Raw genomic sequence first — 12,967 nt, forward strand, 5'->3', positions numbered from 1 at the left:
AACTAAAACTATATTTGCAGCCAACATTAACCAGAAACTATTTTAGAATTTAGTGCATGGGTGGAAATGTTAAAGAAAAAATTTAAACACAAAAGCCAATTGGGTTATCCCACAGGGATTAAGCCTGGCTGCTACAAATGAAGACAGCAGTGGGTCTTCTGTATTGTCATGCAGAGAACTCTATCTGCTATAAGAACTAAGAGCCAAAAGGTTCTCAGATCAGGGAGGAAATGGCATATGGCAGTACTTAGTGGTTTCGTTCCTGGTGTGACCTAGTCAGACAAAATACAACTACTCAGCAAGTGTTTCAAAAGATTTATTTTACAAAAGGAAAGTCTACCTCTGAACCAGCCAAGTTCAAAGTCGGAAGAAGAATACAACTTCAGTTCTAGATAACACGTCTGTATTTCATTCAAAACCACTAAAAAGGAGAAGAGAGCATTAATAAATTTGTGAAGTGATAGGGAAAGGAATCAATTCCTAAAAGCAGTTCTACTGAACCAAAATGCATGCCACCCAGAGAATTTGGGGTTGAGACTTCAAAAAAACCCCAGCTTAGTGTGAGCCTCGGGGCCTCCCAACTCTTCTACCACCTGTTTTCCCATTATTTTAATTTCAATCACCTGATCATGTGGGCAATATCCCAGTTGGTTTCTGCCGAAAGTGGTCCCTCTATTTCAACACCTTTTTCAGTTACCGTGGCGATTTGAAACTGAAAGAAAGCAGAGCTCTCAATGAAAATGCCCAACCCCACATGAAAGAAGTCTCTGGGACCTGGTCAAAGGTCAAGTAGAGGGTCTTTCCCAAATATGAAAATAGGAGACAGAGAAATGGGACAAACTTCCCTTCAAAGCACAGAAACACTCGACATTTGCAAGTATTGAGAACCTGCCAATTAGATCCCCTTCACCTTCATTGTTCATTCCCCTCCTCACCCGGTTATAAGAACGGGCATCCCGGTAGTACAGCACTCGCATGCAGCGTTCCACTAGCTCTCGGGCCTCAGTCTGGCTCAGCACTGGCTGCTTCTCCAGAACTTCTCGAAGCAGAGGCTAAGGAGATTAGGGAAAAACATGGGAGATATCAGGGGCCGAACACCTGGCTATTTGTCTCAAATCCATGGTGTAATATGCACAAATGAGTGAAAAAGTAACATTCCACCTACTGCCTCACCAGAATACTCTGTTTACTTGTGCTAAGACCCACCTGAAGGGAAAGTTCTAGAGTGTCCTCTCTCTGCACATGTTTACTGCCTCCTGAACATGCCTTGTCATTGGAATGCAAATGCCACACTTACAGCCCCTGAACTACAAAGAGAACCATCTGCCCAGCAACAGGGATCCGAGCCTGTTCCTCATGTCGGAGTTATAAGGTAAAAAAAGGCAAGCACACAACCACTAGCCCCCACTGCCTGCTCTTCCCCTCTGCCCCCCTCTCAACTCACTACTTACCTGAGCCAAGTATGCACCATAACCAGTGGCCAGTGAAGGGGCTTCGTAGGCTACGCCAAGCATGTCCACGTACCCGAGGAAGCTAAAAGGACACAACAGGTCAAAGAACTAATTTCATCTTAAGTTTCTGCATCCTAGCTGAAGTACGGGACCATGGGGTCTAAGAACTAGGATTTACTCGGGGGGGGGGGGGGGGGGGTAAAGATATAAACACATTACACTGCAGGTTAGGTTGTCAAGGAAATGTTATTTGTGTTCAAATCAACCTCTCTCCATCGGAATAGCCTCCAATGACCATGGTGTTCCACAGGGGGTTCATCTTGGAGCGGCGGCTGTACATGGCCCTGGTCAGCCACGAGTGAATAGCTCTGGGGCTATAGCTGTGCCCGTCTCCCAACAACTCCTCATCGATCCTTAAAAAAAAAGAAACGGGCGTGAGAATATTAAAGTCGGAATCTCCATCCCCCATCTTCCACCCCTACAATTCTCCCCGTTCTCTGCAGCAGCCTGGAGCGCCTCCACCTTAGAACTTTAAGGAGATAAACACACACACACACACACACACACCAGCGATACCCCTGCCCACTCGGGAACTAAGTTTGGGAACTAAGAAGACTTACACCATCTGGCCGAGAACTTGCTTCACATACTGGAAGTCCGCATAGTCCCCGGAAGCACCCAGCATGGTGCTGTCATTGACTCGCATAATGCGAGAGATGTTGCGGAAACGGGCCAAGGAGCCGTAGGAACCCAGCATGTCTGCTGCAATCACCACTCCGCCGTCAAATTTCACGCCCAGGACCGAGGTCCCGGTCACCATGGGGTTCCTGGGGACAGAGCGGGTGGAGGGTCTGCAGGGCGGCGCGGGGGTGGGGGGGCGGGGGGCGCCCGAGTCCTCTCCCTGCCTGCGCGGTGGACCGTTCCCCTTCGACTTCCCGGAGCCCCATTCATTCCCCAGGACTCCGTGCCCCTCGCCTTCCCCTGCTCCCTCGGAACCCGCGGCCCACGGGCGCAACAGGCCCACCCGCACCGCGGCGCAAGCTGGGGCGCCCCGAGCTTACTGGGTGCGCGTGATCGGACCGCCGTGGAGCGCGGGCGCCGGGTCCACCACGGAGCCGGGAGTTGGCGGGATGCGATAAAACTGCCCGGGGGCCGGACCCCCAGCCCAAAGTCCGGCCCGCGACTCCCAGAACGCTTCCATCTTAGTCACGGCAGCAGAAGAAATGAAAGCGCTTGCGCCGGCGGAAGCGGAACTGATCCCTCGGCCACACGTTTCCTCTTCCTGCCAGCGGCTCCCGGCGGCCATGCGCGGGAGGTCCCACGGGGCTGCCGTCCTTCCGGGGGCGGCACCCACGCCCGCAGAGTCCGCCGGAGAGTGGGGACCACCTCGGGGCTCTCCGGAGCCCAGGTTGAGGGAAGGACAGGGTGGTGTGGGAGGCAGGTTAGGGGGGGCCTTCAAGACACTTCCCCGGAGCGCGGAGGCAGAATTCCTCCTGCCCATGTTGGACCCTTATCCCAAGCCCCACCTGAGTCTAGTAGTGAGTCCGGATCGCTGACGCCGTTTCTCAGAGCATCCCCATGGGGCAGGCATGATCGGCTTCTGCTGTAGATAAGAGACCGAGGCTCGGGCCGCGGTGATTTACCCGATCCCACAGCTGGTGATGGCGGCTCTGGGTCTTCCAGCCCAGTAGGTAAAAAGGGACCGGACAGTTACGCATCTCTCTCGTGGATTACTCACTCCACAGGACCTGGGGCAAATCTCTGCACGTTTTCTTACAAGAACATGCTCTGGCCCACCGCTTAAGCCGCAGAAAAATTCCACTGACCGTGGGAGTGAAACTAAATTCCAGGGCTTCGCTTCGGATTCTGTGGTCTAGGCTGGACGCGGTGTCTGGAATCAAACTGGAGAACCTAAAACCACTACTTGGACAGTCCTCCCTACACAACTTGAATGTCAGGGGTTTTTTTTGTTTTGTTTTTTGTTTTTACTTGGCAGGAAACCAAATCGATTTTGTTTCTTAAATCCCCTGAGTTGATTTGAATCAGAGCAATGCATGACATTTTAACCTTATTGAAAAACAAAATGTTTTATTAGATCATGAAACCCTGGAAAGGAAAGGGTCAAGAATTTTGTATGGCCCTAGCTGGTTTGGCTCTGGATTGAGCGTCGACCTGCGGACTAAAGGATCCCAAGTTCGATTCTGGTCAAGGGCACATGCCCAGGTTGCTGGCTTGATCCGCAGTGGGGAGCGTGCAGAAGGCAGCTAATCAATGATTCTCTCTCATCATTGATGTTTCTACCTCTCTCGTCCTTTCTCTCTGAAATTAATTTTAAAATTATATATTTTTTAAAATCTCTTTAAAAAAAATTTGTATGTTAGAGGCACCCAACTCTTTATATCAACTTTTGATCTTGAAAAATCGGTATTCTTTTTTTTTCTTTTCTTTCTTTTTTTTTTTTTTTTTTGGCTTTAATTAATAGCCACCTACACCCCAAGCCCCAAATTCCAGGTGACTTTTGGGCCATTTATCGGCTTACTTGAACAAAAAAAATGTGCTCAGATGTGATGACAATGGGCTTACTGGGATTCCTCAAAAACCCATAAGTACCTCCCTCTTCCCCACTACAGCCCTCATCATACGAACTTGAACTTAAATCAATCAGCCAGCAATGAACTGGCGATATCCTTGTTTAGAAGTGGCCAGAGGTGGGTTGCTGGTTTCTGGTCTCACTCCCTTTTAAGTCTCTAGATTAAGGCTCTGATAGGGCCAGTGTTGGTTCCAGAGGTCTGGCAGGTAGCCACACATCCATAGGGTCTTAAAGCAGAAAAGTGAAAGGATCTGGAATCACCCAGCCGAAGAGGATGGCACAGAAAGCTAACCACTAACATTTGATGGTGCAGCTACTCAGAAGGTACAAGCATGTGTTCTGTTCTAAGGTGAGCTCAAAAAGACCTAAGTTAAACTTGCAACAAGGGAAATTTTGGAATATTCTTTTTTCTTCTTCTTTTTAAATCAGGTCTGATATTATGGAGGAACACTTTTAAGTGTACCCAGTTTTCTGTGGCTTTCTATTACTTTGATTTTTATTAGCATTTAGCTCCCACCAAAGTTTAAGCTTTTTTACGTCAATAACGACTGGACTGGTTTTATAATATGCAGAATGTCCTTGGTTATAGGAGATGTCCTGAAATTCTCAGAAAAGAAATAAAACTAAACCACTATCACCACCATCTCACAAACATTTCCACTACTCCATTTTTTTCTTTTTTAGGAGAAGTGAAAAATGAATCTTCAGCTACAAAAGAGTTACATAAGCATCTTTTCCTGAACTGCTTAAGCTTGGCCCCAGAGACTCTAACAAAAAAAGAGAGAGAGAGAGAGAGAGAACATGTCCAGCTTGCCCAGGGCTGCACTGCTCTGCGGGTCTCCCCTGAGGAGTTTGCAGTTTTACATCCTCTGTAATTCAGTTCTACAATATGCCTCTCCGAGCATGCGTCACACTTGTTTGGAGACTGTCTGCTTTGCTAAACTAAAAGACCCACCAAGGCAGGAACTGAAGTTGTCTTTTGACAATGTCCTTTGATACACAGATTTGAATTTTGATATAGCCCTAGTTATCTATTTTTCTTTTGTTCCCATATTTTTTATGTCATATTCAAGAAATCATTGCTTGCCGTAGCCAGTTTGGCTCAGTGGATAGAGCATTGGCCTGCGGACTCAAGGGTCCCAGGTTCGATTCCGGTCAAGGGCATGTACCTTGGGTGTGGGCACATCCCCAGTAGGGGGTGTGCAAGAGGCAGCTAATCGATGTTTCTAACTCTCTATCCCTCTCTCTTCCTCTCTGTAAAAAATCAATAAAATATATATTTTTTAAAAAGAAATCATTGCCAAATGCAATGTCATGAAGATTTTCCACTGTGTTTTTTTTTCCCCCAAAAGTTTTCTTGTTTTAGCTCTGATGTTTAGATCGCCTCTGTTTTATGTTAACTTTATATATGGTATTAAAAAAAAAAAAAAAGGATCAACTTCTTTTGCATGTGGATATCCAGTTTTCCCAGCACCATTTATGGAAAAGACTGCCTTTTCTTTATTGAATGGTCTTGACACCCATTAATCTATATGTCTGTCTTTACTACATTGTTTTGATTATTGTAGATTTATAGGCATTTGCCACTCATTTATTTTCCACATGAACTTTAAAATAATGTCTTCCATTCCTTCAAATCCATGGTAATTCCTAATGGACAATAATTACTAAATAATTTGAGAATGACTTTTTATATTAAACTAGGGGCCCAGTGCATGAATTGGTGCACTTTGAAAGGAACTGTGGGCCTCGAGGCTGCAGTGGGCACAGGGGCGGGTTTCGGCCCATCCTCTGCACCGGTGCTGGCCCCATGGCCCCTCAGGAGCAGGGGGAGGTGGAGAAGCCCTGAGGGGCTATTAGGGCCGACGCTGGGCGCCAGCAGCTGGTGCGAGCGCCGGGCAGGATGGTGGTGCGGGTGCAAAGAATTTTCAGTAACAACCAGAGACTCACCCCGATGACAGCAACCGGCGCCCCGCCTTGGTCTGGGTCTGGCGCCCCCGCTCACCTGCTCCACCATCACGCCATGGCCGATGCCCGCCATGTTCCACGTGCACCCCCCTGGTGGTCAGCACAAGTCATAGCGACCAGTTGTTCGGTTGTTCCGCCATTCGGTCTATTTGCATATTAGGGTTTTCTATATATAGATTTTCCCAGGTAGAAATATTGTTCACCTTTCCATAGAATCATTTCTTGATCTGTAAGAATTCAGCTTTTTCCTCATATAATTTGTGGATGTAAAATTTATCATTTTTAATAATTCTGTGAACATAATTTACTACATCAATAAAGTAAGGGAGAGAGCCCATAGGATCATATCAACAGATGCCCCCCAAAAAACACTTTATGAAAATCAGTAGCCATTCCTAATAAAATCCTGCAAAATAGGAATGTAAATAGAAGACATGAACATAATAATGCCTATTTGGCAAAAACTAATGACACAGATATTAATTGCTGAAGTATTCAAATTAGAAACTAGAAAAAAAAAAGTCCACTATTACAAGGGTACCCTTTTCTCCACATCCTCACCAACACTTGCTATTTCTTTTTTTTTTTAATTTTTTTTTAAAATATATTTTATTGATTTTTCACAGAGAGGAAGAGAGAGGGATAGAGAGCTAGAAACATCGATCAGCTGCCTCTTGCACACCCCCTACTGGGGATGTGCCCGCAACCAAGGCACATGCCCTTGACCGGAATCGAACCCGGGACCTTTCAGTCCGCAGGCCGACGCTCTATCCACTGAGCCAAACCGGTTTCGGCTATTTCTTTTTTTTTAATAATAGCTATTCTAACAGGTATGAGGCGAGATCGCATTGTATTTTGATTTGCATTTCCCTGATTATTATCAATGTAAACATATTTACATGGACCTGTTGGCCATCTGTATGTCTTCTCTGGGAAAATGTCTATTCAGATCATCTGCCGATTTTTTAATCCTTTTTTTTTTTTTGCTATTGAGTTGTATGATTTTCTTATTTATTTTTGGGTATTAACCCCTTAACAGATATATGATTTGCAAATATTTTCTCCCATTCAGTAGATTGCCTTTTCATTTTGCTGATGGTTTTTTGTTGTTGTTGTTGTTGTTTATTGCTGGGTAACCGCCATGGTGTGGATGTACTACCGTTTGTTTAATCATCCACATGTTGAGAGACTCACAATTGTTTCTTTCTAGTTTTTGGCTATTATGAATGAACGTGGTATAAGCATTCCCGTACGGGGTTTTGTGTGTACTGTTCTCATTCTGGCAACTGATCCTGATACTGTGGTTGGCTGGTATTTATGACTTTCCTCTTGTTCCCTTGTCTTAATAATAGCTAACATTTATAGAGTGTTTGCTACATGCCGGACCCTGTCCTAAGTGCTTTACAAGTATTACTCACATAATTCTCAAATAGCCACTCGAGGTCTGAGCTATTATTATCCGCATTTTACAGGTGTGGAAACTAAAGTAGAGAGAGGTACACAGCTTGCATGTGTTGGCACCCAGATTTGAGCCCAGGTAGTCTGGCACCAGAACTCAGCCTCTAAACCACTCAGTTATACAGCCAGGGCTAAGATGGCTCTTTTCTTTTTCTCTCTTTTTAATATATTTTTATTGATTTCAGAGAGGAAGGGAGAGGGAGAGAGAAAGAGAAAGAGAAAAACATCAATGATAAGAGAGAATCATTGATCGGCTGCCTCCTGCATGCCCCACACTAGGAATCAAGCTGACAACCCAGGCATGTGCCCTTGACCAGAAGTGAACCTGGGACCCTTCAGTCCACAGGCCGACGCTCTATTCACTGGGCCAAACCGGCTAGGGCCAATGGCTCTTTTCTTATGGAGCGACCTAAACCTTCACTCGTGGAGGATCTGAACGCTCAGTTATCTTGCTTCTGCTGCTTTAGTCTTTTGTTCATTTAACCATTAGACATGGAGGTACAAGGTATCCCTGGGGTATCTCCCTCCCTGACCCTGCCATAGGACAGGAACATTCTTATTTCTAAATCATCAGCATCAATCACCCAGCTAATATCTTGTCTCCCATTTCTGCCCCAAATGGCTGGGTAGTTGTCTCCGGTTCCAGTTCAAGGAACTATTGGTGTCGCCTCTTTGTACAGGACACCAAACCTCAAAACCAACAGAGCCCAGGGTCGGGGCCTGCAAGCAAAAACGTTGTGAATGGGTTGTTAGGGGAAAGAGTGAGAGGTCCCCTCCCACCTCTCTCTGTTCCTGGGCCCAGCATGGACTCCGGTTACTGGTTCAGAGGATAAACGATACTCTAGACTTGGAAGGTTTTGCCATAACTGTCTTTCTGTAATATAAGCTAGAATGATTTTTCTTCTCAATATCTTTCCTGCATAACTTCTGGAGCCATTAGAGTAGACTGAGGAAGGAGATGCTATTGGGCAAGAGAGGGCACCCTGTGGCTTCTTTCTTTCTCCAGGATATTCTCAGGATCCACCCTACTTGAGGATGAGGAACCCTGGGGCCTGTGAGACCCTGGGCCGGCTAGGTGCTTTGGGTCTCAAAGTCACGTGGTGTCCCACGGTCCCATATTTGGTTTCTATTGGGACCAGAAGCTCTCAAAAGACTATCGAGGGAAGAACTGTTACTTGCTCAAGTGGCCTGGGCCTCAACATCCCTTTTGGGCCACCTTCTGGGTTTGCTTGCCACAGCCTCCTGGATCCCCCCAGTTTGTCACGCAGTGCTGGTTCCCTGAGGAAAAAGGCCCCCGGGGTGGGTGTACTTGAACTGCTGCTGGGAGCAGCCAGAGAGCCTGTTCTTCAGAGACCCCACCCTCAGAACACTGCCTCTGCCCCTCCAAGTGCAGCCCTGGCTGCACCCGCGGAGCTTGAGCGGGGAGCTTCTGCAGCTTGGGACCAACCCCATACTCACCTGCCTCCCCCCGCCCCATCAAGCAAAGCCCACTCCCCACTGTTCCTACTTCTCTGTGTCAGAGTCCTCCTTGGGCACACCTGGCTGTCCAAGCAAGCCATGTGCTTGCTCCTAGCTGCAAGGGACCCGGGAAAGTGAGCATCTGGCCTCCGGTTCCTATAGTGGCGGTGGGTTCTGTGTCCCAATAAACATAAAAAGGGGCTACATGGGCTAGCCAACCCCAAACAACACAACACAAAGACCTATCTCAAGGAGCTGGTGTGAAGTTTGTACGACTTACTACATTCCAGTGTCGTGGTCACAGACACAGTCTGAAGCCGACCGCCTGGATTCACATCCCGGGCTCTGCTACTGACTAGCTGCATGACTTAGAGCGAGTTACTTCCCGTTGGTATGTTGTAACTTCCTTCTCTGTAAAACAGACATACTAAGAGTGCCACTTCATAGGGTTGTTGTAAGGAATGCATAAAGAAGAGCATGTAAAAAGCTTAGAGAAGCCCTAGCTGGCTTTGCTCAGTGGATAGAGCGTCAGCCTGCGGACTGAAGGGTCCCAGGTTTGGTTCCAGCCCCCGCTCCCCGCTTGAGGGGGAGTGCAGGAGGCAGCCAATCAATGATTCTCTCTCATCATTGATGTTTCTATCTCTCCCTCCTTCTCCCTTCCTCTCTGAAATCAATAAAGAAATATATTTTTTTTTTTAAAAGAAAAGTTTGTTTAAAAAAAGCTTAGAGAAGCACCTGGCACAGAGTAAGCTTTTAGGTTATGGTGGGCGGTTCCTGTCTTTGTGTTTAAGTGCGTAGACAGTACCAAGGACATCTGAAGCATTTCTTTTTTTTTTAGCCAGGGGAGAGCACGAACGCAGTCCCCCACTACCACAAAGTATGCAGTCGAGTTTCCCCACATTTGGGGAAATTGCAGGGGTCAGCACATCCGGAGTGCAATGGATAAGCCTCGCCCTGGGAAAACCACCTTCGTGATCATGGTATCGCCCCTGCCAGGTAAGTATTGAAGCATTTTCTAAGTGATAGCTGTGTGTTATCATTATTACCTGTCTCTTGCCTGCTTGTCCAGGTATGTCCATGGACTGCATCCTAGAAGTGGAATTCCTAGATACAATGGTACGCACAGTTTAACTTGGGATAGGTACTGACAAATTGCATTTGTTGATATGGTACCAGTTGACACTCACCAATCCTGAATGAGTGTGCCCTTTTCCTCGTGTTCTCACCAATACTGGATGTTAACCTGTTACACGGTCACTCATCTAAAAGGCAGAGTGTTATTGTATTTATTCGCTATTCATTTTTTAATTATGCATGTATTTCAAGTTTACAGTAAAATTTTAAAAATGCATAGTTGATACATGATGTGAAAAATAAAAATTGCTCTCTATAATCCCAGCCCTCAGAGGTCAACACTGTAGTTGCATTTGGTATAATAAAAAAATCTTTATCTCCACAAAATCTCTCCTATTATCATATAACCCCACGCATAATGTAATCAAATTAATTAACGTACATACCTTTTATATTATATATTAAATAATATATAAAATAATCAAATTAATTAATTAAGACTATGTGGTTTAACTGATCAGTTTTATATATAGTTTTCATTAAATGGGACCATAGTGTTTTCTGCTTTTCCCCCCTCAGCATATTTCTTGGATATCTTTCCATGCCAGTATATAGAGAGCTATACATTATGGATGTTTCATGCCATATGTAACTATTCCTCTATTGTTTTTTTCCAACTTTTCACTATTGTTAACAAGTTGCAATGAACATCCTATTCATATATTTGAGTATTTGTCTATTTCCACAGAGTAGGTCACTAGAAGTGGATTTCTATTAAAAATGATGCTTGGTGTTGCTAAATTGTCTTATAAAAATGTCCCACAATTTAATACTCTTGCCATTAAAGTACAAGAATGCCCTTTCTCACACTCTCTCCAACCTATATATATTACAAACCTTTTTTATTTTTTAAGATAATATATTTTCACAAGCATTTCTCTCATTTCTAATGAGATTGGGATCTTTTTTATGTTTGTTAGCCATTGATCTTTCATTTTTATATCCTTGGAATATTTTTCTGTCTGTGTTGTTTCTCTTTTTCCAATTGATTGGTTGGAGAGCTTTGTGTATTAGGAGCAATCAACATTTTTCCGTTTAAGCCTCCTTAAACTCCGGTTTCTGAGCAGACTTTTGGCAAGCTGAAAGAGGAAATACACAATATTCCTTTCCCAGGGTGGCACTTTCCACACTTCTACTCATGGCTGTGACCCTGGGCAGGTCCTAGTGGAAACAGCAGGAGAGAGATGGTGTATGGAAGCCAGAATCCAGGACAGGCCCCGAGGTTCTTCCTGGGCCTCCCTCTGATTCCATGTAAGAACTGAAGATGGCTCTGTCAAGCCTTGGGGATGCTGGTCTTTCTGTGACTCTTGGAGAAGTATCCCCTGCTTCCTTCCCGGGCGGCATCTTTGTGCTGAGCTGACAAAACCAGGGTCCTGGGCTCCCCAGGAAATTGGGGGGGATATGTTTCTGCTTGTCTTGAGCTTCAGTAGAGAAGCTTGGCTCAGGGATCTGACTCCAGGAACCAAATGACATTCCAGCCTCAAATAGAAATGGCTTTTAATTTCCTTTGGATATTTTCTTTACAGTCTTGTAACATGTCCAAAATGGAGGCTGCCCGAAGGGTTTTCATGGCTTAATTGGGGCCATTAACCAAGACTGATGCAATTCTTTCTTTCTAGGGCTCTTAACCGAAAATTCGAGAGCCAAGCGGGCCTCTGTAAAGGTGGAGATGATTGCATGAAAGCCACTTTATGGCTCTGGTCTCAGCTCTTCTGGAGCCAGGCGTGGCCCCTGAGGAAGGCTGGGGGTAGCGGGCGGGGGGGAGGGGGGTGGCGGCAAGCTTTCGCCTGAGTCCCTGTAACCGAGGTTGCTGGTACCTCTTCTAGGCCGCGTCACCTTTTCCCCTGTAGATAAGATGTGTAGCAAGACACGGAACCTAATTTCTGTTCTGGTCAGACCCTTCTTTACTTAAACAAGCTCAGTCTTCAAGGCGCCTCCCTTTCTCGCCTATGTGAGATGAACAGGATTTAAGAGATTTATCAGAAGAGATAATAGAAAGGTATCGACCCTCTTTAGATCTTGATTCAAATAAGTAAACTGTAATACAGAGATGTATGTGACAGTAGGGGAAATTTGAACACTGAACGAATAATATTGAGGGGAGATTTGAACACTGAACGAATATTGACTTGGAATGGAACCTGCCACCCTTTGGTGTATGGGACGATGCTCCAACCAACTGAGCTACCCAGCCAGGGGCAAGCAGCCAGGGGCAAAGAGGGAACCTTTCCGAGTGGAATGGAGGTGGAGAGGAAGCCCTCTAAGTGCCTCTCACATCATGCCTCTCATGGGGAGCCCTGGCAGAGGGCATTGGCTTTTACCTTATTCACCTTGTTGCCTTGAGCTTGAACTCAGGGAGGTGCTGTGAGGTGAGTGTGAACAGCTGGATGAATGTTGGCTCAGTGGATAGAGCATTGGCCTGCGGACTGGAGGGTCCCAGGTTTGATTCCAGTCAAGGGCACATGCTCGGGTTGTGGGCTCGATCCCCAGTGGGGGGCGTGCAGGAGGCAGCTGATCAATGATTCTCTCTCATCATTGATGTTTCTATCTCTACTCTATCTCCCTCTCCCTTCCTCTCTGAAAGCAATAAAAAAAAAAGTAATGATGTATATAATGATGTTATTAAAAAAAACCAAAAACCTCTGCTTCCTTGATGCGAGATGAAAAGGCTATTTAAATACCTCTCCAGGTTCGCTGTGGGCGGCACCTGCACTAGCTGCTGGGGTGCAGAGCTCAGGCCCACCCAGTCACACCCGGTAACAGGTTAGCAAACGCCACTCCCTTCCTCTGAGGTCCTGTGGCTGGTCTGTTAAATGTTAAATGACAGTTGTTAAAACGAGCAGGTTCGGCCTCAGAAACTCTGCTTAGCTCCCCAAAACCTCAACCTGTCCAGCCAGTCCTGCTCCAG

The 12,967-nt window shown here is 46.0% G+C and overlaps 1 protein-coding gene across 1 annotated transcript; it reads right to left on the reverse strand.

Moving 5' to 3' along the window:
* Nucleotides 1-300: 300 nt before the first annotated feature.
* PSMB4 (proteasome 20S subunit beta 4) lies at nucleotides 301-2,686 on the reverse strand. The gene is made up of 7 exons (XM_079762119.1): nucleotides 2,513-2,686; nucleotides 2,072-2,278; nucleotides 1,718-1,864; nucleotides 1,452-1,533; nucleotides 936-1,052; nucleotides 624-712; nucleotides 301-421 (listed from the first exon to the last, which is right to left on the reverse strand). Exons 1-7 carry the CDS (start codon nucleotides 2,650-2,652, stop codon nucleotides 409-411), a joined length of 795 nt encoding a protein of 264 aa, XP_079618245.1. The 5' UTR covers nucleotides 2,653-2,686; the 3' UTR covers nucleotides 301-408.
* Nucleotides 2,687-12,967: the final 10,281 nt, after the last annotated feature.

The sequence above is a fragment of the Cnephaeus nilssonii genome (genome assembly GCF_951640355.1).
Source record: "Cnephaeus nilssonii genome assembly, chromosome: 21".
In the NCBI taxonomy this organism is placed as follows: domain Eukaryota; kingdom Metazoa; phylum Chordata; class Mammalia; order Chiroptera; family Vespertilionidae; genus Cnephaeus; species Cnephaeus nilssonii.